This window comes from Balaenoptera ricei, chromosome 20 (genome assembly GCF_028023285.1).
Source record: "Balaenoptera ricei isolate mBalRic1 chromosome 20, mBalRic1.hap2, whole genome shotgun sequence".
NCBI classification, from domain to species: Eukaryota; Metazoa; Chordata; class Mammalia; order Artiodactyla; family Balaenopteridae; genus Balaenoptera; species Balaenoptera ricei.
In genome coordinates this window covers 23,517,514-23,545,169 of record NC_082658.1, presented here as the reverse complement: position 1 = coordinate 23,545,169, position 27,656 = coordinate 23,517,514, and the positions used below count along the sequence as shown (strand labels likewise).

The 27,656-nt window shown below is 40.7% G+C and overlaps 1 protein-coding gene across 1 annotated transcript in view; it reads right to left on the bottom strand.

The window, feature by feature from the left end:
- The window catches only part of LOC132354529 (leucine-rich repeat-containing protein 37A3-like), a gene marked incomplete at its 5' end in the record, with an annotated part of 79,280 nt that overhangs the window by 18,157 nt on the left and 33,467 nt on the right, over positions 1 to 27,656 (bottom strand). Inside the window, 3 exon segments of the mRNA XM_059906413.1 lie at positions 6,745 to 6,895; positions 7,189 to 7,508; positions 8,801 to 8,902. Of these exon segments, the coding sequence (XP_059762396.1) occupies positions 6,745 to 6,895; positions 7,189 to 7,508; positions 8,801 to 8,902 (573 nt within the window).

Below are 27,656 nucleotides of genomic sequence, written 5' to 3'. Positions count from 1 at the left end.
TGTTCTACAAGTCACTATAGAGTTGAGAGGAAAGGGCATTCGTATTAGATTTCTTTATTTAATGCAGAGCCTTAGTTTACTACCCACACCCCCGAAATTGTTACCTACTTTAATTATGCGTTCTTTTTAAATTTTATTTATTTATCTATTTGGTTGCACCGGGTCTTAGTTGCAGCAGGCGGGCTCCTTAGTTGTGGCTCAAGGGCTCCCCAGTTGCGGCACATGGGCTCCCCAGTTGCAGCAGGCAGGCTCCTTTAGTTGTGGCTCGCAGGCTCCTTAACTGTGGTGTGCGAACTCTTAGTTGCAGCATGCACGTGAGACCTAGTTCCCTGACCAGGGATCGAACCCGGGCCCCCTGCATCGGGAGCACGGAGTCTTAACCACTGCACCAGCAGGGAAGTTCCAATTATGTCTTCTTTTATTCAATAGCAGGTATACGTACTTCTTATCTTTTTTCCCCTGTATTTTTTATAAATACAGACAAGAGAATAACATCTTCAAATAAAATGAAGGAAAGCCCTAATGTATCTGAGTTTTTCTCAGTAGCACGAAGGGAAATGTTTGCAAGCAAGAACTGTGGCCAGGTTATCCCAGATGTCAACTGTCTCTACTACCCAGGGGCTCAGAGCCCTTCTGAAGCTTCCTAATTGTCCAGGACAGCTCCATTATGACTCACCGTACAGGGCCTAGCCTCCCTGTTTTAAATGTTGCGACACTCAACATTTAAAAATTAGTCTTCATTTCTCCTTCCCAGCAGGCAGCTTCAGTTGGAGAAAGTAATTTCATTTTCTTATGTACTCATTCACTCAGTCAACAGACCATCACTCCTCTATTATATGCCAAGATCTATGCTTGTTTCTGGTAACAAGGAAAGAATAGTATACGGTTCCTTCAAGCACTTAAGGAGCTCATAAACTAGTGACGGAGGAAGATGCACAAACACATCAAAAAAGAATTAACAATGCTTTGACTTTATTTGTATTATTTGAATTTTTATGACTATATTTCTATACTACACCCTGTTCAAAATGGAAATAGACATTTAAGAAAGAACTAGTGATGTAAAAAATCCACAGTAATATGTAAGTTATTTAGAGAGTTAAGACTGGAAATATTTGCACTCTCAAAGAAGCTTGTTAGAGAGAGGAAAAGGTAGCAGAAGAGTAGGATGCGGAGATCACCTTCCTCCCCACAGATACATCAGAAATACATCTACACGTGGAACTGCTCCTATAGAACACCCACGCTGGCAGAAGACCTCAGACCTCCCAAAAGTCAAGATACTCCCCACGTACCTGGGTAGGGCAAAAGAAAAAAGAAATAACAGAGACGAAAGAATAGGGACGGGACCTGCACCAGTGGGAGCTGTGAAGGAGGAGAGGTTTCCACACACTGGGAAGCCCCTTCGCAGGCGGAGACTGTGGGTGGCGGAGGGGGGAAGCTTCGGAGCCGCGGAGGAGAGCGCAGCCACAGGGGTGCGGAGGGCAAAGCGGAGAGATTCCCGCACAGAGGCTCGGCGCCCAGCAGCACTCACCAGCCCGAGAGGCTTGTCTGCTCACCCGCCGGGGTGGGCGGGGCTGGGAGCTGAGGCTCGGGCTTCAGAGGTCGGATCGCAGGGAGAGGGCTGGGGTTGGCGGTGTGAACACAGCCTGAAGGGGTTAGTGCACCACGGTTAGCCGGGAGGGAGTCCGGGAAAAGGTCTGGAGCTGCCGAACAGGCAAAAGACTTTTTCTTGCCTCTTTGTTTCCTGGTGCGTGAGGAGAGAGGATTAGGAGCGCCGCTTTAAGGAGCTCCACAGACGGGCGCGAGCTGGGGCTATCAGCGCGGACCCCAGAGACGGGCATGGGACGCTAAGGCTGCGGCTGCAGCCACCAAGAAGCCTGTGTGCAAGCACAGGTCACTCTCCACTCCTCCCCTCCCGGGAGCCTGTGCAGCCCGCCACTGCCAGCCCGCCCAATCATTGTCTAAAGATTGAAATAAACTCTTGTGTAAATGTTCAGTCCTTTGCCTCCTACAGAAGGGCCTGAGAGGAAAAAGTAAATGTAGATCCCTAGAAAGGGGATTCCCATTGGTACTTGAGTTTTTTCCTGGAATCCATGGCACTTGGGCTTAGGGTTTTACGTCAGAGGCGGAACTGTTAGCGAATGGAGTGGAGGAGGCTCCACCATCCACCTGAGTGGGTGATGGTTGAGGAGAGGCCAGATCATCTGCACTACCACCAAGTCTATCTCACTGTATGAATCCAGCCCTTTACGCACAGGAGAGCAGGGTCTGTAGCAGTGTAGCCTCAGCTTGTCCATTTGAAATCTGTGAGTAACATGAGATTTGTGCCACGTCCTTGGTTTGCATTTCCCATCGAGTATTTTAGGAACTTCCAGAACAGATCTGAGCAGTAAAAATGTGCCATGCCAGGGTATACCTACAACAGAGACATTCAGCAGTACCCCAGTGTTGTGCCTGCCCTTAATCACTAAGATAATGATCTAAGAATGACAGATGCATTTTTAGTTTTAAACACATAACCTAGAGATCAGTTATTCAGATAGGCATTTTAAATTCATCTGTTTTGGTTGGATTTAGGGTCATTGTCATTCCTTATGAAAAGGAAGGGAACCCAGAAGCTTGCTATTCACAAGGCTATGACAGATGCATTCCAGAAACTGCTGATTGTGGTTTTAGGTAAGACCTTTTTGATTGTCCTTGAAGTGATTCAGTTTCAGTGAGCAAATAAACTTATTTGAAAAGTTGATTGGATGAAAATAATGGTTATCTAAAACATTACGTATTCTTTCATTCACCAGATGCTTTCACAGCAGCAGTCTTAAATTTGTTCTTTGTGGCATTTATGAGAAAAACGACAGCAACTATTATTGTCCCCGGTGTTTAGATGTAGAATGACTTGCCTCAGTTCATACAGAAAGTGTTTGATCCAGTTCTTCCTCAATTGCTTGCTTATCATACAGAATAGTGTAGTGATTCTAAGCCTTGGACACCTGTGTTTGAGTCCTAACTTTGTCTCTTAGAATTTTTTGTTGTTGTTGTTGCAATTTTAGATTTTCCTAGCCGGAGACATTTGAAGGTATTTAATGTCTCTAAGCTGCAATTTCTTTATCTGCAAATAGGGTTAGTAATTCAGCTTATCACCTAATGGGGGATATTGTAAGAGTAAATGAGATGATGAATGTCAAAAGCTTAGAACTATGCCTGAAACATAGTAAGGAGACAAAATATATTGACTATTATTATTATCATTGTTGTTTTCTTGTTGAAGAGTTTATTAGATTATGTTTTTGGAATCCATTTAATTTCAGTTTTCATTTCTGATATATTGGGTGAATATGATTCTTATATAATAATCGGCTGCGTTTTTGTGAGCCTTGAAAGTGGTCATGCTACTGAATAGCATTGACTGTGTTCCCTATCGAGTTAGTTATACAGCGGTGAGAATGTGACAGGCTGTGCCCAAAGGAAACTTTATGATTAGTAGATTCCCGGAACAGAATTGCTCCGCTGCTTCACAGCCCTGCAGGCTTAGAGACTGAGAAATCCTAGCTAAGTTGTCAGAGACCTTATTTGCTTGTAAGAGTTGACCCTGGATTGGTCTTGGCCTTCCAGCCTGAGCAGTCCTTCCAGTGAAGTTTGACTTCCCTGGTCATCAGGCAGAATCTCCATCAGCTGTCAACTCTGGGTAACAACCTCTAAGACCCAAACTAAATGTCTGGGTTGTTTGTCCCTAATATGCAAAGGTATTCCTTATATGTACTCAAAACGCCCTAGACCAAAAAGCCTGGTGGCTCTAGCTTGCCTTGAGGAAAGCTGTATTGTCCAAAAGGTACATGGGCCAGTTTCTGCCAGTAGAGTGTTGAAATGCTCTCTCTCTCTCTGTCTCTGTCTCCAAAGCTTTGCTCATTGTATCTGGTAGAATTTTGGTCCCAAGGAGTAGGCACTTGCCTTGCTTCTAATATGAAGTATCTATTGTAGTCCAGTGGTACCTATCCCAGGTTTGAATTCACTTTGACCCCCACCTAATGCCTTCCTATTTAATTGTATTGTGGTTGAACATTTTTGTTTCCACAGCTTTTAATTCCTATGTCATTATTCCTTAGTTCTTATTTCTAAGATCATAAAGGTTTTTGAACCAAAGTTGACACTTCTCATATATTTTTTCACAAATAATTAGGATAAAAACTGAAGTGTCAGATGAGGGCACTTCTAGGAAAATGCTCTTATTTTCTGCTTTTAGAAATCAAAAGAATGTCTAAGTATTGGGTGCTACCATTGTATACAGGAAGTTTTAGAACAAGAAAACTTCTGAATTGATCCTTGTTAACTTTATTTCAGAAAATGGTAAAATAGCTGTGGCATATAGACCCTGTGAAGAGGTCACAGATGCTAGAACTGAAGAGGAACAACAGGATTTAATTCAAGTATGTGGAGATAAAAACTCAAGGGGATACACAGCCAGTGTAGCCATAATTCAAAACAACCAGCAGGATTTGGAAGACTTTGGCATGTCTACTCAGCTCTGTCAACCTTCGGAAGATGTGAAACTCTGAAACTGCTTTTGAGGCAGGGAATTTCTAGGACTTCTCCAGGTCCCGAGCCTTGTCTCTGGCCCCTTATTTGAAGTTTGGAGAGCAGGATTGAGGGCCATCAGTGTACGTCTACAGTTGTGGACACAGGAGAAGACACAGGCCTTTTAGAACTCCCCTTAAATAGAATTGCAGGGATTTGGGAACAAAGTAACTATGGCCTTAAGTGTGATTATGCTACAGTGTTTAAAAACTATTCATGCCTTTCAAGTAAGGTATATTACCCAGATCTCAGCATCTCATATATATCTGGTGTTAAATATTTTGCGGAAGAACCTTTCTGTAAACCAATTATATGGATGCCTCGAATTAGGGATTAAGTTGTCAACGTAATTTCTAAAAGAAAACATTAATGTACTACATATAGGATTTTTGTTAAAAAGGAGCAAAAAATGTGTTTCATGTCATTGAGAGCTTAATTTGGGGCTAGATTTCTGATTATTTAACTCACCCCAATGTTGCAAAGTTTGTTTTGAAGGGAAGAAAGTAGAGAAAGAAAAGGTGGTTATGTTCTGAAAAATGTAAAAATTTTGAAAGTGTTTCCTGTACAAAATAATTAATTTAATTCAATTTAATTCAGTCAAGGAAACTTCAAACGTTTCCATGTTTGGGCTTTAAGAAGTCTAGCTTCCTGTGAAATGTGAGAGGAAAGGATTCCTTATTGATACTACAGATTTCGGAAAGCTGATTATAACAACAGATCCATTCCTAAATGAGGCCAATCTTGGAATCAGTTCCATTTAGAAACCATTATGTGCTAGGCACTGGAAATAAGATGAAGCTCCTTCTCTCTTGGAGTTTAGGTGTTAAAGGTGTACCAGACAATTAAAAAGGACTAAAATTACATAGATTATGAAAAGGACTGTGAAGAAAGTAAACTGGATGCTAGTTACAGTACTTCAAGAAAATTACTTACCATGCTGACTTTAACATTCTAAGTGTCTTCTCCATGTGTGCACACAGGGTAGACCTCTGCAAAGCGACACTGTAGTTTTTTCTGGATTAACGGCTCTGTTGAGACAAGGTGGGATGGGGGAAGTTTTCCCATGCTAATGTAAAGGGCCATACACTTGGTTTTAGACTCTCTTTCCCAGAATGAATTGCTCACCTGCCCCGAAGCCCTCCTACAGAAGTTCTGGAGTCATCACTGATTCAGTGGTAACCCCTAATAATAGAGTGGTGAATTAATAATGAGACGTGAACACTGAGAGTTTGGAGGAAATGGCAACATTTTAGAGTAACTGTAAGGTGTGTTCCCTTCCCGCCACCCTAACTGGTGCTCATTTTGCAGGTCAGCTACTTTTCTTGTCAGCCGTGTGGCCAAAGGGAGGAAGAATGCCTCTCAGACTTGAGCTTTGAGGAGGAAGTGTTCAGATTGCCAGAACTGGACTAGCACTTTTGAATTTCCCAGAATGCCAGGTCTTGTGGTTTCCTTGGGAAGCTCTGCATCCTTCCCAACCCCCCGCCACCCCTGGGCCGCTGGAGTTTGGGGCCACTCGGGTCTCCAGCTCAAATCCCGCCTCATTGTTTGGGGCCAGGGAGGGCAGGGAGGGCTTGGGAAGAGGGCCCGGCAGGAGGTAATTGTCGCCTTTGCAAGGGGAAGGATGGCTGGCGCCCTGGGGACTCTGGGAAAAAGGCCCACTCTGGTGGCGCGCATTGGATCTCCGCACGAACCTAATAACGGTGGCGGAACTAAACACGTCATAAATAAGGGGTGGGACGTTAGGTGGGGGAGGGGCGCGCGGTTGCTGACGTGAGCCCTGGCGTCGGCTCTGGCACAGCGGTTCAGCTCGGACGCAGGATGTAGCTCCGGCTCCTCAGTGGCCTGGGTCACTGCGCCTGGGAGCCGCCGCGTGTTATGTCCCAGCTGCGCCTTTGGTTGCCACGGCTCTTCCTCACGTGGCAACAACTGTGGCTTCTAGTCCAGGCATTTCAGCCTCCGGAATGGGCCCTGGGCCCCGTCCAGGTGACCCCCAATCCCCCCATGGCTGACCGAGGCTTGGTCTTCACAAGCCTCAGACCCCCCTCCCAAATTGCCCCATGCCCTTACACCCTGGCAGAAGCCGGGGGCTTTAATTAGTTGACGTCCTCGTCTCCAGTCCGGATGTTGGCCCCGCCTCATCAGGAGTTGACTGAGACTGAGGTTCCATACCCGGACACGGATTCGGTTGGAGAGCTGCCTACAGGGCCAGATCAGTTTGCTGTTCCACATCAGGATCTGAATAACAAGCAAACCCAACATCAAAAGCTCCCAGAGGAAGTTCCAGTGCTGGATTGGAATCAGAATCAGGCCTTGGTTCTGCCTTCTCGACACAAAAGTAAGACTAAAAACATAGGTCTAGATCAGGCCGAAGGTCACCAATCATTTGAAGTACTTGTTCCACCGCTAGGTAGTAAGAGCTCAAAACCAGTGAAGTTTATTGTTTCACCCCCAAACCTGAAGAAAGATCTAGTTCAGCATCAACGGCTTGCCAAAGTTGTTGTTGGAACTATAGGCCAATTTGAAAAAAAAACTCAGGGTCTAGAACAACAGTTAGCAGGGTGATTATTCAGATCCCAGTATGGATGCCTTTTATCATGAGGACAGCCTACCTACGGATTTTCTGGGGAGCCCAGATGAACCTCCAGAGGCCCCTGAGGAAGCTGAAATTTCTCCATCCCAGCAGGAGGCCCACACTCGTCATCCAGAGCGCACTGAGGAGGCTGAATCTTTACCCCAGCACGAGGCCCCTGCTCAGCATCCACAGACCCCTGAGGAGGTTGAATCTTTTTCACCCCAGGCAGAGGCCCGGGCTCAGCCTCCAGAGCCCGCTGAAGAGGTAGAGCCACCTCCACTTCAGCAGGAGGCTCCATCTCAGCCTTCAGAGGCCCCTGAGGAACTAGAAACTTCAAGTCCCCAGGAGGCCCTAGCCCAGCCTTTGGAGACACTTAAGGAGGTTGTAGTTCGACCAGTAGCACATCATGGGGTAAATGAAACTCAGCAGTCAAACTTGTACAATGTCACTGTTAAACCTCTGGATCTGGCACTGACCATAACTCCACAGGTCACCAAAGAGGTTGAACCTTCTCCAGTCCAGCAGGAGACCCCATCTCGGCCTCCAGAGAGCCCTGAGGAGGTTGAACCTCCGCCAGTCCAGCAGCGGGCCCCATCTCAGCCTCCAGAGCTCTCTGAGGAGGTTGAACCTTCTCTACTCCATCAAGAGGCCTCAACTCAGACTCCAGGGTTCCCTACTGAGTATGTACTCCAAATTCCAGTGAGTGATGAGGTAGCATCTCTCCCTGGCGTTCAGCGTCACGCTCATTCAAACTTGCCCAGTGTGACACTTCAACCTCTGGATTTGGAACTTAGCATCACTCCAGAGCCCACTCCGGAAGCTGAATTTCCTACAGCTCAGCAGGAGGCCCTGGCTCCACCTCTTGAGCATCCTGAGGAGACAGAATCTTCTCCAACCCAACCAGAGACCTCAGCTAAGCCTCCAGAGCCTCCTGGAGAGGTTGAGCCTTCACGTGAGCGGGAGCAACCAGCTCCACTTTCTGCGCCTCCTGGGGAAGTTGAACCTTCTCCAACCCAACAGGAGACCACAGGTCAGCCTCCAGAGCCTCCTGTGGAAGCTGAGCCTTCTCCAAGTGAACAGGAACAACCGACTCAGCCTTCTGAGCCTACAGAGCCTCCTGAGGAGGTGAAGCCAGCAACCAAGCAGGAGACCCCAGCTCAGCTTTCAGAGTCTTTTGGAGAAGCTGAAAGTTCTGCAACCCAGGAGGAAGCCTCAGCTCAGTCTCCAGAGCCCCTTAATGAGGCAGAATCTTCTCCAACCCAGCAAGAGATCCCAGCTCTGTCTCTAGCGGAGACAGAACCTTCTGCAACCCTGCAGGAGCAACCAGCTCAGCCTCCAGAGCCTTCTTGAGGGGAGGTGGAACCTTCTGCAACTCAACAGGAACAGCCAGCTCAACCTCAAGAGCATCTTGAAATGACAGTTTCACCTCCAAGTCACCATCATGCTGAGCATTCAAACTTATCCAGTGTCGCTGTCAAACCTGCAGATGTGGAGCTTACCATAACAAAAGAACCCACGCCAGAAAGGTGGGAACTTCTCCAAATCAGCACAAGCCTTCAGCTCAGCCCTCAGTGCCCCTTACTAATGCAGAATTTTCTACAACCCAGCATGAGGCCCCCACGCTGCCTTCACAGCCACCTGAGGAGGTTGTACCTTTCCCAGTTCAACAGGAGGCTTCAGCCCAGTCTCCAGAAGCCGGTGCACAGAATAAACCTTCAGTACAAGAGGAGACCCCAGCTCAGTATCCAGAGCATCCTGGAGAAGAAGTTACACCTGCCACAACCCAGCAGGAGACTCCAGATCAGCCTCCACAGTCTCCTGGTGAGGCTGACTCCTCTTCAACCCAGTCTCCAGAGCTCTCTAATGTGACTGTAGTTTTCTCTCCAGAGCATCATGTGACAACAGTTTCTCCTGTAGGTCAGGATCAAGCTCAGCTTCTGCAGCGGCCCGATGTCACTGTTAAACCTGTGGATCTTGCACTTACCGTAACTCCAGCGTTCACTAATGAGGTTGAAACTTCTCCACCCCAACAAGAAAACTCGGCTCAGTCTACAGTGTCCCCTGAGCAGTTGGAACCTTTGTCAGTCCAGCAAGAGGTTTCAGATCAGCATCCAACCCCCACTGAAAATGTTGAACCTTTTCCAGTTCAGCAGGGAGCCCCAACTCAACCAACATACCCTGAGGTGACATTTCCAAATCCAGAGCAAGTTCAGGCTCAGCATCCAACCTTGACTGAGGTCACAATTCAACCTTTGGACCTTGAACAGACCATAAGGCTCGAACCCACTAAGGAGGATGAACCTTCTCCAACCATGCAGGAGACCTTAACCCAGCCTCCAGAACCACCTAAGGAGGTTTTTGTAGCTCAGCCTCCAGTATACCAGAACCCAATAGATCCAGCACCAGATCAGGATCACACTGAGCCTCCAACATCACCCAGTGTCAGAGTTCAACCTTTAGACCAGGGGCTTACCACAACTCCAGAACCTACTATGGAGGCGGAACATTCCACACCCCTGCCGGAGACTATAGTTCCTCCAACATACCCCGAGGTGACACTTCCAAATCCAAAGCAAGTTCAGGCTCAGCATCCAACCTTGACTGAGGTCACAGTTCAACCTTTGGACCCGGAACTTACGTTAACTCTGGAATCCAATATGGAGGATGAACCTTCTCCAACTATGCAGCAGACCCAAGCTCAGCCTCCAGAGCTCATTAAGGCAGTTGCAGCTCAGTCTCCATTGTATCCCGAGGTGACAGTTCCAGCACCAGATCAGGATCATGCTGAGCATCCAACCTCACGCAGTATCACAGTTAAACCTTTGGACCTGGAGCTTACCACAACTCCAGAACCTACTACAGAGTCTGACCATTCTACAGCCCTGCAGCAGACTACAGCTCCCCCTCCAGAACACCCTCAGGTGACACTTGCACAGCCAAACCTGACTCAAGTCACAGTTCCACCTGTGGACCTGGGAGTTAACATATCTCAGCAACCAAGGCCATCTGAGACAGTCCTTTTTCCTTCCACTCAGTATTCAGTATCCCCTGGTCTTCCTGGTGTAAAATATACCCCAGAAAAGAAGCAGCCAGAACAGAATGCCACCACAAACATCAGCATATGTGAGCTCTGTACCTGCAAAAATGAGACACTGTCGTGTGTTGGTCTCAGCCCAAAGCAGAAGCTCCACAGAGTGCCTGAGCCAGAGCCTAACGCCTACAACGGCACCTTCACCATCATGTAAGAATCGCCTTTCCTCATTTGTTCTCTGCATCCTGCCTGACATGGCAGCCTTTCTTCAGGTCTTCCTGGGTCCTCCTTATCTCCCCAATCCACATTGACTGACTTTCTGTTTCCACCTTTTGTTTGTCAATGATTCCTTATCTTCATTCTCCTTCTTACTATTTTTCCCTCTCCTCCAGTCTTTTACTTTTAATTGCCCTTATGTTTTCCTTCTCCATTTTTTACCCCATTATTTAATTCCTTAACATTTACGCTTCTCCCATCTTTACTCCATCCTCTTTACAGCAACATGTCCCTCTCCCCATCTCATTGGTGGTAATACAACAAAGTGGTTAAGAGTAGAGATTCCGGAGCCAGACTACCTGGGTTTGAACCCAGGTCTGTCATTTATTAGCTTTATGACTCAATTTCCTCATCTGTAAAATGGGGATTATGGTAGTCATCCTCTCATAGGATGACTCCTATGACTCCTAAATCTCCCCATGACTCCAATCTCATTGGGAGATTTAGATGAGTTAATATAGGTAAAGGTCTTCTATCAGTGCCTAGCATATATTTTAGTGTTAGCTATTATTATTATTCAATCCCTCAGTTATATCTAGAACTCATCTTTGTCCCCTGGCTTTCTATATTTAGCACCCATTTTGTGCCCAGCTCAGGGCTAAGTACTGTGGGAGCCACAGAAGTGTATGGCATTGTCTCCAGAACATGACAATGACAAGTGGGAAGAAAGGGGATATGCCTTAAAAGGGGGGTAATATATAATTAAGTGTTAAGAGAAACACAGATAGGTGCTGTAATTCACCAGAACCTGTAATCACAGGGGTGTGGAGGTCACGGAAGGCTGCATGGATAGGCTAAATCTTTAGCTGGGACTTAAAGATTGGCTGTGATTTGTCAGAAGAATAATAGGCAGTACAGTCTAGGCAACGGTGTGACTGCAGGGATGATCAGAATTTAATAGATTAGTCTGGCTGTAAAGAATTGGGTTAGGCAACAATGAAAGATAGGATTATGAAAAACCTTGGCTATCGGCAATGGGGGTTTGAAAGTTACGCTGTAAGATGTGGGGAGCCACTGCAAGTTTTCAAGCAAGAGAGACAAATGATTAAAACAAGAGGCTTATTTTAGATTTCATATGTAGAGCGATCTAGAGACGAAAGCTTGATTCAGGGAGACCAAATAGAATGCTTTAGCAAAATCTAAGAGTAAAGTGAGAAGGGGCCAAATTAGAGTGGTTGTGATGGAAGTAGAAAGAAAATCCCGAGAGTACTACAGAGGAGAAACTGACAAGATGTGGTAATTGACTAGAGTTGGGGGGATTGTAGTACAGGAAAGAGACAAATCACATGTGTTGATGGGCAGAATGATGGTGGTATAACAGGTGGAAATCCAGCAGTTGAGAAGCAGAGTCAGTTTTGAGGGAGATGAGTTCAGTCTTAGGCATCTTTTATTGGTGAGCATAAAGCAACCAGAAGGCTCTGTTTGAGTGGAAATGTCCCTCAGGCAGATGGGCAGACAGGTATCCGTTATGAGGTATTTCTGACTCGCGTGAAAAATGTGCATATAAACTGAACAGTTACATTGTTGCTGAGGGAAGAGGACAAAGCTAAAGCTAAAAGATTCAAAGTCATCCACTGAGTTAGTGGTTCAAACTGAACCTCAAGCATTTGACAGCTTCTCTTAAACATGTCTAATTCATGGATACATTCTCACTGTTTAAAAATAGAAATGTCACAGAAGTATATAGGATAAAATGTGAAAATTCTACCCCACCTTCCCTACCACCAATAAGGTAACTCCTGTTACTGTTTTGATGTGTGTCCTTCCTTCCAAGCTCTTTCCTTTGCATTTTGTTCCCCTAATGAGGTAATAACTTTACTCCTTGCTCAGTAACTTGTACTTTTCCCTGTGCAATATGCTTAAGAGATATTTTCGTATTAGTCCCTCTAATTTCTAATTGCCCGTATCCTTCTAACACCTGGACAGATTCTGAGGGCACTGAGCCAAAGCTTTGGTGTTGCCTAGCATAGGATTTCTTTATATTCATTTGCTGATATTGATAAATGTTTGCCATTTTTCTCATTGATTTGTAGGAGTCATTTTAGACACATAAGTGATTTTGGAAAAAAAGTAATTGGCATTATGTATCCAAGAAATTGGACAGATAGGAAGTTCAGGTTCTGAGGAGATGCCTCATTGCTTGTGCCAGTGGCCTCACAGTATGTTTTTATTAATTGTGCACACTGGGAAGCTGAGAAGCTGTGGGAATTAGAAAGCTGGTCTTTTCTGCATTTGAATATTCCCCACACGGTGGCCATGATTCTTTTCCTTATTCTCTACATTCTTTTCCTACCTATTGAAGGATATGAACTGTGTTTCTTCACAGAAATTTCCAAGGAAACTCTATTTCTTACATTGCTGAAAGTATATGGAAGGCATACCGCTGGGCTGAGAAGCTGTGAGTATACTCTCCCCAAATAGGAATACAAAAAGTTAACTGCATTGTAAGGTCCTTCTCGGTCCAGAATTTTGAGGTCAATGCCTGTGAGAAAAGGTATTTCCCCTTCCATATCCCAAAGCAGCCTAATGATTGAAATTCTGTGTTTATTTTAAAAATCAAATTTGGCAGGACCTCTTTAAAATCAGTAAGAGCCAATTTAAACTTATTTTCCATTATACAAGTAATACATGATTATATTCTCAATAGATAATAATGAAATAACAGGTATAGTGAAAACCCTCCTTGTGCCCTAATCCCCCACCCACTACTTTGAGTTTAGTATTAATCATTCCAGACTCTTTTCCATACGTTTGAGTACATACATATTTACAGATAGCTAAATAGGTTTGTGTGTTTTTCTTATGTTTTTTTTACATAAGTAACATCCTGCAACTTGATTCCTTCACTTCATGGTATGCCTTAGATTTCTTTCCTTCCCAGTACATAGAGGGTTACCCCATTCATTTAAGCTCCTGCGTAATATTCCATAGTATGAATGTATCACAGTTTAATAATGCCCCTATTGAAGGATGTTTAGATTATGTCCAGTTTTCTTGTTACTTGCATTGCTGCAATGAATATCCTTGTACCTGCATTTTTGTGAGCCTGGTCATTTATTTCTATAGAATAGTTATCTAGAAATGGGATTGTTGGGGTGAAGACTATTTAGATATAAACTTTTAATTGCCCTCAAAGAAGTTGTGGCAGCTTATACTCCAGTCATCCTGCTGTGATGACATTCATTTCCCCACACCCTTCCGCCACTGGATAGTCTCCCTTTTTTTTTTGCTAATCTGCCGGGTGAATAAAAGGGGTCCCATCTGAATTTGAATTTTTCTTATTACCTGTGAACTTAAATATCTTTATATGTTTACTGAACATTTGTATTTCATCTCTGAATTGTCTGTCCTTTGCCCATTTTTCTGTTACTATTTTTTTAATTGATTTGTAGAAAAAGTCAGTTTAGATACATAAGTGATTTTGGAAAAAAGCATTCAAAGTAATTTTTCATGACAGTCTGTGGTCATATCCTTAGTTCAACTTGAATAGACAAGTCATAAATGACTTCTGAATTAATAATAAAAGACATAACAGTCAATCTAAAAACAGGTGTTATGACCACCCTTAAAGAGATGCCCCCTTAGTCTGATATCTTATTGGTAAGGAAAAAAATGCTAGAAGCAGGCAATTTGTTTTAATTTACAGATTTCCTGAATAGTATATGTAGTTTATATTGCCCGTGATAGTATCTAACTTGGAGATTTTATTTCCCAAACTTGTAAGAAAAATGAAAGTCATTTGGCACAAGAAATAGATAACTTAATTTCCTCTGGGAGTGGAGGGGGGTGGTAGACTGAGGGAGAGAGGTAAGAGAAAAAGTTTGAATTGTGTGCTACATATTTTTGGAATTTTGAGATGTGAATATATATGACATATTTTTTAAAAATAAATTGAAATTAAAAAATTAATTTTTAAAAAGCATGTGCTTGGGAGGCGATACACTATAACATGAGTCTGGTAAGGTTTGAAGATTTCTAAGTCAGCTTGAGGTTTATACCTTATAAGCAGAGGTTCCTAACTTGAGGTCAGTGGTTCCCCAAAGCAGAATTTCTTAACCTCCTGCTCCCCCGTGTATACCTCCTGCTCCCCCGTGTATACCTCTTTGGCAAGCTGCAGAAGCTTATGTTCTTGGGATAATGTTTTAAAATGTATAATAAGTCAAACTATATAGAAAAACAAAGGAAACCAACTATATTGAAATCGTTTTCAGAATATTTTTAAAATTAGTGAAATAGTAATAAATATGCTTCTCTTAACACATTAAATAACAAGATACAGTGGTAGGTCTAATAAATATTATAACTCCAGGGTAGTGATGAGAATAAATGATATTTCGAGGTATCTGCAGCATATACGTGATATGAAATGACCTGTGATTTCTACTGGGGACCAAATTAACTATACTGCTGATCTACTGTGGTTTGTTGCCTACATTCATAATGGAAGGAAGTGCTGATTTTAGTTAGAGATTTGTGAAAACTGAGATGTAATTTTATTTCCCATCCAAGTTTGGCACTCTGGATTCAGTCCTCTCTCTTCACAGACCTCTGCCCTGAAAGGGTGATCCACAAGTCGAAATTGCATGCACACTTTTGCGTTAGTTCAAGAAAGTGCAGTTTTTTAGGGAAAAGAACCATTGCTTTTATGAAATTCTCAAAGGATTCTTGTCTCAAAAGATTGAGTCACAAATGTAGGGGAGAAGAAAGACATTTCTTTTCCTGTACTTATCCTCATGAGTGACGATAAATGGATGATTTGTTTTAAGTAAAAGTATCTGATAGTTGATAACTTGTCACTTTCTGAATTCATTCAATAAATATTTTTTGAGTATCTACTATATGCCAGGAACTGTTTTACATGCTAGGGTTTCTGGCCCAAGAATGAAACAGCCCAAGTATCCCAGTTCTCAGGGGGTTTACAAATATATAAAAATAAGTATATAAGTATAATAAATAGATAGCTATAATTTCAAGCATTGCTAAGTACTTTGGAGAGAAAGAAAGCAGGGGAAGGAGAGTAAATCAGTTCCAGAAAGGCCTCTTGTTTGCATTATATATATAGTTAAATCAATCAAACAAACCAACCCTGAGCCCTCTCAATTTCCTAGAAGTTACAGAGGTGGAGAGAAGGATAATTGTCAATAATACAGAATCAAGAATGAATGTGAAATTCAGAAGATTGCCTTAGACCAGAACCCTGGTCAGAAGTTAGACATGGATCTTTCTTAAATGTTACTTCATGCCTGGTGTTGATATTTTCATGGTGTGAGAAAGTTTTAGATCTGGCTTTAACTCTGATTCCCCATAGTTTTAAAATTTTTTCTTTAGTCAAAATGAATATTTGGAGTTCTACAGATTAATGTATTTTATTCCAGTTATTCAGTTATTGCTTATTTGAAGCTCCTTTTTGGGTAATTTTTTGGTGACTGACTCATTCTCAGTCTAAGCTTTACTTCTAAGCTGAATATACCGTTGTTATTTTTTAAATTGCTACTATCCTGTCATCCAAACAACTTCACAGAAAGAAAGCCCATTAATTTGAAATACATACTGTTTGGTTACCCCCTGTCCTACCATGATATTCAATCTCTAACCAGTCTGATACGGGCATCAGCCAATCAGAGAAGACAGTGCCATAAAGAGTTGAGGATCAGCCCCATCTCTTTGCTGTACTTACTGAATCCTTGTCAACGTTCAAAGTTATAATTAGTATATATGAGTTCCACTTTTGTGTAGCTTTTTTTCATATACCATCATTTCCTGTGACGTTTGTATATCATTTACGGTATATACATACAGTTTTGTCATGCGATATGGGGAGGTAGAGTTTTTTCCCACCTTTGAAGGTATGAAAAGGGTTACCATAAATGTCGTTGGGCATATTGATTTGGTTTTTTCTTTTTGGATCATTTCCATGGAAATATGAAACCACTACTTAGAGGTGAGAAAACAATCAATCTTAGCATCATCTGTTGACCATTCCCCCTAACATGTATTCTGACAATCACTGCGATTCCTTCTAACATGGTGAATTTCAAATTGAGGTCAGGGTCTTTGAAGCATGCTCAGGGCTCCAAGAGTTCTTTGTGGGAATTGAAGTCTTTTGTGTTTTTGTTTTAGTGATCTTTTAAAAATGTGTGTGACTATATTCTGTATAATATGAAGCACCTTAATAACTGAGTTGCAGAGTTTCCAGGTAGTAATATTTTAATTCTCATAAGCTATGAGTAAAGAATTAATTTATGAGCTGGAATTAAGCTATGAGATGGAATTAATATAAATATGTGAAATCCATAGAATGTACAACACCAAGAGTGAACTTTGATGCCAACTATAGACTTTTGGTGATAATGATGTGTCAATGTATGTTCATCAATTATAACAAAGGTACCACTCTGGTAGGGGACTTTGATAATGGGAGAGGCTATACATGTATGAGGCAAGGGGTATATGGGAAATCTCTTTACCAATTGAAAAAAAGAAAAAGAAAAAAGATTTTGAATAAAAAAAATATATATATATATATATATATATATATATATATAAATATGTGACCAAGAGACACTGTGAGTGAAAAGCAGAAGGTTTTAAATGCAGAACTCAGTGGAAATAGTTTCGCAAGGCAACGTAGCCTGTGCTCAGATCCCCAAGGCTCCTGAAGGATGTACCACTGTTAATATTACCTGCAAGGAAGGGGATTCTTCCAGGCACGAGAAACCTACCTCTGACGTCTTATAGAGTTTCTTCTGTACTGGCTCTCTCTATTACTCCCTCACTCCACTCTTGGGATACTGGCTATGTGCCTTCCTGCTTATCAGCTATAAGAAACAGGTGCAAAACACCACCCCCTCCTCCCCGCAGCATGTTCCTAGTCTTTATCGTGAGACCAGCGGAAGCAAAGGGCTTAACATTCCTCTGGCAGACCCAGGCACCAGGCTTGACTGTGAATCGTTCCTGCTCCCTTCATTCTGCATTCTGGAGAAGTCATTGGCTGGATCTCTCAGTTTCCTAATTTATTCTTTAACTGTCATTTCGGCTTCTCATATACCGAGATTTTTTATTATTGCTAACACTTTTCATTCGTATATTCTTGAGTTGATTAATGGATGCACTATCTGTTTACATCTGTCTGAGGGTAATAACTGTGCTATCCTAAGGTCCTCTTGTGCTTTGTTAACTCTGATTCATTGGCTATAAGCTCTTATGTTTGTTTTTGTTTTCTGTCCTTAATGGAGTTGGCTTTCTCACATTGTTTGGTCCTTCCTGAGTGTAATTCATCTTTGTAGTTGAGATTCTACTGCGTTTGTTTCCCAGCTTTAGGGGAGAAGTGAAATGAGCTGTTGGGGCTTATTACTCCCAATGGGTTCCCCTGAGAATAAGGCAGAGGTGGAAGGTGACTTCTGGAGGCTAGTCAGGGAGTGCATACCTTTCTTCCAGGGTTCTGGGACCTTGCCCCCTTTCTAACACCAATTGCTCCTGCCTAGAAGAAGACACCTTTTGCTGCCTGGATCAAGGAGGAAAGATGTGGGGTTGATGTGTGCTGTAGGCTGCTCCTACCACACTATTCCAACTGATCACCCTGTAGGTAGCTCCAGGACGTTTCTGGTAGGGGAGCATTTGTGGAGCTGCTCCCACACCTTGAGCTAAGGTTGTGATTCTTAAGTTATATCTTTTCAATCATTCTTAGGGATTTTGGTGGAAGTTGAAGGGGTGGAGACTTGACATGTTTCAATCGGCCAACTTGAAATAGCACAACTTCTTAGGAAACAATTTTGTATCCCTATTACATCCTAGACAAACTCAGGCAAATATGTATCAGGATACAAATACAAGAATGTTCAAAGCAGTATTGTTTTTAATAAATAAAAACTAGAATAATCTCAGTATACACCAACAGTTGAACGAATAAAGTGTGGTATAATCCTACTTAGAAGTCATACACGTCATCAGAAACATAATGCAAGCCACATAAGTAATCTTAAATTATCTGGTAGCCACTTAAAAACAAAAGTAAAATGAAACAGATGAAATAAATGTTAATATCTTTTACTTAACCCTTATATACAAAATATTATCATTTTAACATGTAATCATTATATACATTATTAATAAGATATTCTACTTTTTTTCATACTAAGTATTTAAAAATATCCAAAGTATTATCATATCTACATGTAATCAATATAAAAATTAATGAGAGAATCTACATTTTTTTCCCATACTAACTCTTTGAAATCACAATTTGGTTGCTAAATTTTATTACAAATACTTGATTGGTATTGAGATTTCATAAAATTTACAGTCAAAAATGTAGTATCACATATGCAAATTGTTGCTAACATAAACATTTTCCAATAATTACATTGAGTATCACTTTTTTAAATTTTAATTTTAAAATAATTGAAATTAATTAAATTAAAAATTCAACTCAGTCACATTAGCCACATTCAAATACTCAGAAGCCTCATGTAGTTGGATATGCAACACTACATACTACAAGCAAAAATAAAATAATTTTACAAAATAATGTTGAATAAAAGAAGCAATGTGGAAAATAATACATATAATATGATTCCACTTATATAAAGTTCAAGAAGAAGCAAGACTAAACTGTGTTGTTTATGGCTGATAGAGAAAAGGCAAAACTACATTTAAAAAGCAAGGAAATTATTATTAAAGTCAGGATAGTGGTTCCCTCTAGGAAGTCAGAGAGAGGGTTGTGATTGGAAAAGGGCACACGGGGTCTTCTGGGATGCTGGCAGGATTCTTTTCCTGACATCAGTGGTATTACGTGGGGGTCTGTTTTGTAATTATTAAACAGTTGAACAGTTGTTCAATTGGATTATTGAACAGTTATGTATATTTTATGCACATTTTAGTTTTCAAAAAAATTTTAATGGGGGAAAAAATCAGACGGCTTCATTTGCCCTGATACCGTTCTCTGTGGGACTTCCCAATAAGGTTTGGGGAAAGAGAGGAGGGAAGGGCAGCTCTGCAACGTTGGTGCCACCCAGAGCTGGGTTCTAACAGAGACTTCGTGATCTAGAGAGTAGGCATTAACTATATGATTTGGTGGGAAGAGTGTGGGGGGCGTGGGTGTGTGTGTGTGTGTGTGTGTGTGCGCGTGCACGTGCACATGCGTGATGGAGAGAGATGGACACAAAGGAGGACGTGAAAAGAAGGTTTAAATGAAAACAGAGCAGAAATCACCATCCCTAAATTAAATAAGAATTAGGTTGTTTAGGTGGCACCATTACCCAGCTTTCCTCCACATATAGGAGTTAGTCCTATGTAGTATATAGTTGTAGTTATTTTGCAGTTTGATCCAGAAATAACCTTTTCATTTTCAGAATTCTCAGTGAAAATTATTTGACTGAATTACATAAGTACTCCTTTGAAGGCTTGCTATCCCGCTGATATTTGTAAGTTAATCATATTTATTTATGAGTTCTTATCTATAAAGTAGATTATCTATAAAGTAATTAAGGGGTTCAAGTTAGATAATCTCTTCAGTTTCTTCTAGCAATAAAATTCTACAATTCTTTAAGTCTGTGTAGGGCCCCAGCCCATCACTCGCACTAAATATCTCCTATTCATTTTTAATTTTTTCATTATATAGACAAGGTATAGATAGAAAAATACACTTTAGTTGTAGAGGAAAAGTGGTAATGAGGTCTGAGCAATTATAGACTCCCATATGAACCTTGTTATATAAGTGTTCATATACTCTCCATCTGTATTTATATTTTGTTTATGACCTATGGATCAAATCTGTCCCACAGTCTGTTTTTATACAGCCCATAAGTTAAAAGTGATTTTTAAAGGGCTGTAAATGAGAAAAAAAAGAAACAAAGAAAAATGTGTGACAGAGACTGTATGTGGCCTGCAAAGCCTAAAATATTGACTTATCTGGCCTTTACAGAAAAGATTTGAAAAAGTTGGTTTAGTGTAATGAGAGGAATTAAAGTTAACCTCAAATTGTCCCCTACAGGACAAGAAAATATAGAACACTTACATTAATATGAATGCCATTAACTCATAACTTTGATAATTTAATCTCAATTAAATGAACATTTAAATATTAAATATTTAAGCAGATGAATTATGTAAACAGTATTGTCAAGGGACTTCCCTGGTGGTCTAGTAGTTAAGACTTTGGCTTCCAATGCAGGGGGTGTGAGTTCGATCCCTGGTCAGGGAGCTAATATTCCACATGCCTCATGGCCAAAAAACCAAAACATTAAAAAAAAAAAGCAATATTGTAACAAATTCAATAAAGACTTTAAAAATGGTCCACATCCAAAAAAAAATCTTAAAAATAAAATCAGTGTTGTCAAGAACACATTAAGTTACCAAAAGAACAAACTGTTGTTAAGGATTTCGATGCAGGAATTGTGATACCAATATTAAGAATGTTTAAGATGATGGTTAAGTGGTATATTTAGAAATGTTTACACTAAATAAGCATATCAGAAATGCCCCTAACAAAAATCTCTGCAGCCTTTTTTTTTCTGTTTTTTGTTTGTTTGTTTGTTTTGTTTTTTGAGCCACGCCACACGACTTGCAGGATCTTAGTTCCCTGACCAGGGATTGAACCCAGGTCCCCAGCAGTGGAAGCGCCGAGTCCTAACCCCTGGGCCGCCAGGGAATTCCCTCTCCAGCTTCTTTATCAAAGAGGAAATGCTTGCCTAGTATTTCTTTTTATTTAGGGATAAGGAGGTAACTGTGTTTTTTGCTATAAAAGCTCAGTTTTTGTCCTTTGTCCATGGCATCCAAAGCTGTGTATGTCATTAATCCTTATTAAGCCAATTAATGATCCTCTTTAGCAAATAGATTCTTCTTGCAAATATAAAAGGCTTAAGGGAAATGGGTATAAAGAGCCTCACATGACCCTAAAAATAGTTTTTTTAATTATCAAACCTTCCAAGCCTTAAGGGGCAATCACCTTTATATTAGGCTCTTCTCTGCCATCTGGGCTCCAAACCTTACAAACACAGTTTGAAGAAAAACAAATCAGATAACTGCACAGTGGAATAGGCCCTTCATTACTTCTACTTTGAAATACTTTATAATCTGATTATTTTATGTTAGCATAAGTATTCTCATTCTTTAAAAAAAAATGCCAATCAATTAAAAAGCGAAAACAGAATATGCTATTCAGCACTATGCCTAGTGTTGTAAACACGAAGATGGGTAAGACAGGACTCCTTTTAGCAACTCATGATCTCACAGGGAAAATAAACATATAAGCTCAAACCATAATGACAAAGTGCTGTGGAGGCACCATGAAGTAATAAAACTACATTTCTTTTAAAACAGTCATTTCCTCCTTCTATCCACTCCCCAGCTATTTGTTGATTTTATAAATATTTGAGTTTGCTTTATGTCCACGCGTTGGCTTTAAACATGATAGACGATGCACATAAGCAGGATCTTGTCCATACTTTGAAGGAGTTTATGCTCAGAGGAAATGGGTTGCAAAAACAGCTATATTTAAAGAAAGAAATGAATATGGGCAAAGAGAGTTTTAAGTTGGTATTGGAGCACAAAAGAGGGAAAAAAGACTTCAAATTGGATCAGGGAAGATGTTACTAGAGCAATGCTGTTTAAACGGAACCTCGAAGGGCCATTGGGTATTAGTAACAGACACCTTGGGAAGAATAAGCTTGCAAAAGGAAAGTGGGAGAAAGGCAAAACACAGGAAAAATACTCTGAGTACCTGTAGAGTACAAGTGGGAAGAGTAGGAGATTAGAGCCAGATCATCCAGGGCTTTGGAGGCCAAGCCAAGGATAACATGCCAAGCTAACATGTTACCACAGCAGTGCTTTAGGACAAGCTTTAGCCTGCAACAGAACCAACCACTTGGAGGGCTTGTGAAAACACAAGCTCCACCCCCATAGTTACTGATTCAAGAGGTCCAGAGTAGGGCTGAGTATTTGTATCTTCAATAAGTTCACAAGTGATGCTGGTATTTGAGAACCACTCCCGGAGAATGGCTTAGAAAGGTAGAGGGTAGAGATGCAAACACCAGTCAGAAGACAGTTAAACCCATCCCGGTGAAATGAGAGACTAAGCTGGAATCAATGGAAATAAGATAGTCAGCTATAGTCAAGAGTAGGTATTTTCGAATAAAAGTCAATGTGATAGAAAGTGTAATACTGAATTAAAGTTACATATTAATGAGAGAAGTAACTTCCTTTCAAGTTGTGTGAAAGGGTATCTTTTATTTCTTCTGGTAATGAATTGACCTAGAAAATCAGAACTCTACTGGGAAGTGTGTAAATATAAGAATATTCCTTTTAATATTAGAAATTATAATGATATATAGAGATAAAAACTTTGAGCTCATAATCTAGAGTTTGATGAGACCACGAAAGGTGGAATCTAATCAATGCTTCTGCTCTCAGGAAAGATTACCTCCAAAATCTATCAAGATCTATTGTTTTATATTTAATTTATGAAGATCCTGAAGGTGAGACTCTTAAGAGAGGTGAAGGCAGGGTTAGGGGCTCTGGAAGGTTCAAATAATAATTCCTAAGGTTTGGAGTTTAGACCAAAGCTTCTTATTTATTATTATCATTCTAAAGTCTACTAGTTATTCCTACTAATTAGATATCTAATAGCTAATTGAGGTAATATTTTACTTTTCCTAGAGATTTATCCTGCAATAAAATACAGTCTATCGAAAGATGTACATTTGAACCACTACCTTTTTTGCAGGTTATGTAAGTTACAAGTATAACTTCATTATATTTGGAATTTTTGTAAAGCTTAATTTTTTATAAAATTAATTTGTTACTCATTTTGAAATATGATTAAAATTACTACTAAAATTTTGTAGCAAATCCTTTTTGTCTCTAGCAAAGATTAGTGTGAGAATTATTACACAGATCAGAGTGAATCATTATAGAGCAGTGGTTCTCAACCAGGGTGATTTTGCACACAGGTGACATTTGGTAGTGTCTGGAGACATTTTTGCTTGTCAGAACTGTATATGCTACTGGCATCTAGTGGACAGAGGCCAGAGATGCTACTAAACATCCAACAGTGTACAGGAGAGCCTCCCACAGCAAAGAATTATCCAGCCCAAAATGTCAATAGTGCTGCCTTTCTAGAGAAATAAAGATCACTTAACACAAGTATTTAATGAGCATTTACTATTTTGTATCTAATGCACCACATATATAATCATGAAAGTATAAATCATAATATCTTCCACAGTGAGATTTCTTTAGTGTATGGAGGCAGTAGTGTTGTTATGTTTCATCATATATAAATTAGAATTATTGCCAAAGGATAAATGTTCTGAAAGAATATATATCTTTCTTCTTCTTTTGCTTGTGTCTTTTTTTGTAGAAATCTTGGTTGCAATTTACTCACAGAACTGAGCTTTGGAACTTTTCAGGCCTGGCATGGAATGCAGTTTTTACACAAGTTGTAAGTGAAATAGAAGATGAATACATGTAAAAAACTGTGTGTAAAAGCATCATGCAGTTCTTGGTTAGCTGGGTGTAAGTAAGCCCAGTATGAATTCTGGAAAGTATGTCTTGAGAGCCATTTATTTTTTTTCAAATGAGGAAACTAAGGTACAAAGAGGCCAAGAGACTTGTTTAACTCATATATATGAAACGCTCTGCTTTCCATAGTACTGATCTTTGGCATGGGCAATAAAAGGCACCAAGCAAAAACACTCAAATTAGCATTGTCATGGAATCCCACTGATGCCTCTCCAATATGCGAATGGTCCATGAAGTTCCACTTTTGAATTTCACTTTGATTCCTGCTCATGTGCAAAGTTCCTAACTGCTTAAAATGTATGCAACACAGAGCTACAAAGAACTAAGTTTAGCACCAAATTCTTCAGCGAGCAAAAGGTGTGGGTGCTTCCCCAAGCATTATTAGCTCTTTTAAATGGTAAAGCAGAAAGAATTCCTGAACACCCACCACAGGGCTCTCCCCAGCCACCCAGAACATTATTTTTCAAAAAGCATATATCTCTGAAGTGAATTATCTGTGGCCAATAGGAAGCTTTGAGGTATGGAAAAAGACATTGTTTGTGTTCAGCTATAGTGTGAGAAAATACATTGCTGTAGCCTAAATCAATATACTTTCTTTGCTGACTACTCTTCAGTAAGAAGTGTGGGTTTTACACCCCTTCAGCTCAAAAATTCTGTGATTTCTCATGACACAAGGAAATGATAGTGGGTACGTTCAATGGCCCGAAGGCGATTTTGGACTCAAGGTAAAGAGCTCTTCTACACCTGGCTTTGGAAAAGACTCTCTTACCTGTCTTGTGGTTCAGAAATCCCGTTTCACACAGTTCATTTTGGGTTAATGAAGGTGTTGAGGCTGTGTCTGGAGCTGGGTTAGCAATTCCTGCAGATGCCTGTCTTTAGCGGCCTCCTTCCTTTCCTTTGTTAGTGTGCTGATGCCTACCTTGGGGAGAGAGCACCGAGGGTCAGTTTTTCTTTTGCCAGCACACCGGAGAGCAGGCTCAGGAGGTCCCTTCACCAGGAAGTTTTAGTAGCGTCAATACAACGTCTTAAACTCACCTCGTTTCCTAAACATCCTATAACACCAAGAGTTCCTTATAAGAATCAGAGTTTCACTATAGTTATGTAGGCAACACAGGAAAATACACTGTGGAAATCAATCAATCAATCAATCAATCAATCACAGTTTAAAAATTAATGAATTCATTCGAAAACATTCACTGAGTGCCATGCCCACTGTGTGTCAGCACTGTACTAAGTGCTGGGGATACAAAGACGCATAGGGCAGGGACTTTGTCCCCAAGAAGCTTTCATACTGGAAGGAGACAGATGGATGTTGATTGGAAAACATATATGAGAGCCATTCTAGCATCTGTGCAGCAGGGTAACAAGGTGAGGAGGGGGGTGATGAAGTAGAAAATGGGTGGTCGGTTAGAAAAGATTTGTAATGGAAGAGGCACCAACTTGTTCCTTTTGAATTTGTGTTCCTCTTAAATGACAGAAAAAGGTAGTGAAGGAATCAAAACTATCTGGTGTTGGAAATAAATTAGTACTGTACTCCTAAAACTCATTCACAGTTACTTTCAAAAGATTGTCACAGTATAGTAAGTCGTTGTTTTGGGCTAAGTCTTTCTAATGGACAAAGCTAATTTGCTTCAGGAAACATTTGCCATGGTGAGATACAGACTTTATTGCATCTCTTTCCAAAGGCAAGCCACCAAGGGAAGATGCCGCCCTCGAGTTAAGTCATTTTACTACCTATGATGACATATTACTGGGGTGTTTATAAGTTGCCTGCATTAAATAAGTTTGGCAAAGGGCCCCAGCTGAGGTGGGTTTATCATGAATTCAATGACGCTTAGGCTTCAGTGCTTCTCACTTGCATAGATCCCTTCCAAGGTCTTGAGAGGGGTCCTAGCGATATTTGTATTCATAACTTTGCATGTTTTTATTAGATAGGATTTCCCAAAGTAGATGAGGTTCAGGCCCCACAAAACCTTGATTCATCACCGGGTTTCAGGTAATTATAAGTCAGTAGGTTTCTTGAATGAAGCCTCTATGTTATTGACAAACATCAGGTGAAGTAGTTAGCAGTGTGGTAGTCTATTTTAAATCCGAAATCTACTTCAAAGATGAGCCAAGAGCTTATTAATTAATAAAGTAACACTTTTTGAATGGTGGTAGTAATCATATCTCTTTCAGATAAAATCAGGAATGAAATATATTATGGAAAACCAGCAGTGGTTGATAATCCTAAATGTTAAGTCTACTATTTTTTCTGACTTTAAAGTGTTTCTCCTTCATTCACCTATGCAGGTCCAGACTGATGGCTTATTTTTAAAAATTCTTTTAGTCACTTCATTGGTTCTAACAATACAAGCTCCATGATTTTAGAAACTGAAGGACTCTGCAATGTAGAAAGGCTATATAACTTAACCAGACAGAAGACATTCACATGCTGGCTTGTCTGTGGTACATCAATATTGTACCAAGAACATAAGCACTAAGAGAGAATAAGAGGAAAATCAAAGCCTTATCCCTATTGAATTATCTACCCCATTGTTGAGAATATCAATGAGGTAGGTGTGGCCACACCATGAAGGCAAATTGAGCTGCGGTCACAGAGCCGCTCTAATGCTCCCCCAGTCAACTAGCATTGGTTTCCTTTAGATAGCTATGTACACACAAAAGCTTACACACTTCAGGGTGTTGACATCACTTTTTGCTGTGTACTAGAATCCCGGCATCTTCTCAGATTTAGAAAGGCATAAACGCTAAAACCAAAAAAAATTTGTGTCTGTCCTTTGGGGTGATTTCGGGTGGCTGTTTTATTTGTGATAGTTCAAAATTTTGAGATTGTCACACCTAGCAACTACTATACTTTTCTTCTCCCAACTGCATCTTATTCTTCCCACCTGTAGTATTTTCTCCCATTCTATATGTTTTTTCACTTTCTTGATAGTGTCCTTTGAAGCACAAACTTTTTCATTTTTATAAAATCCAATTCATCTATTTTTCCTTTGGTTGTTTGTGCTTCTGGTATCATATCTAAGAAACTGTTGTCTAATGCAAGGTCATAAAGATTTACTCCTGTGTTTTCTTCTAAGAGTTTTATAGCCTTAGCTCTTACATCTGGATATTTGATCCATTTGGAGTTAATTTTCATATATGGTGTGAAGTGTAGGAGTCCAGCTTCATTATTTTGTGTGTGGATGTACAGTTGTCCCAGCATCATCTGAAAAGACTGTTCTTTCCACACTGAATTGTTTTGGCGCCCTTGTTGAACATCAATAGACCATAAATATGAGGGTTTATTTCTATACTGTCAGTTCTGTTCCATTGATTTACATATCTGTTCTTATTCCAGTACCACACTGTGATTGCAGTCGCTTTGAACTGAGTTTTGAAACCAGGATGTGTGAGTCCTCCCACTTTGTTCTTTACCAACATTGTTTTGGTTATTCTGTTTCCTTGAATTGCCATATGAATTTTAGAATTAGCTTGGCAATTTCTGGAAAGAAGTCAGCTGGGATTTTGATAGGAATTGCAATGGAACCATAGGTCGATTTGGGAAGTAGTGAAATTTTAATAAGATTATCTTCCAGTCCATGAATCCAGCATGTCTTTCTATTTATTTAGATCTGCTTCAATTTCTTTCAACACTTTTGTACTTTTCAGTGTGAATCTTGCACCTACTTTGTTAAATTT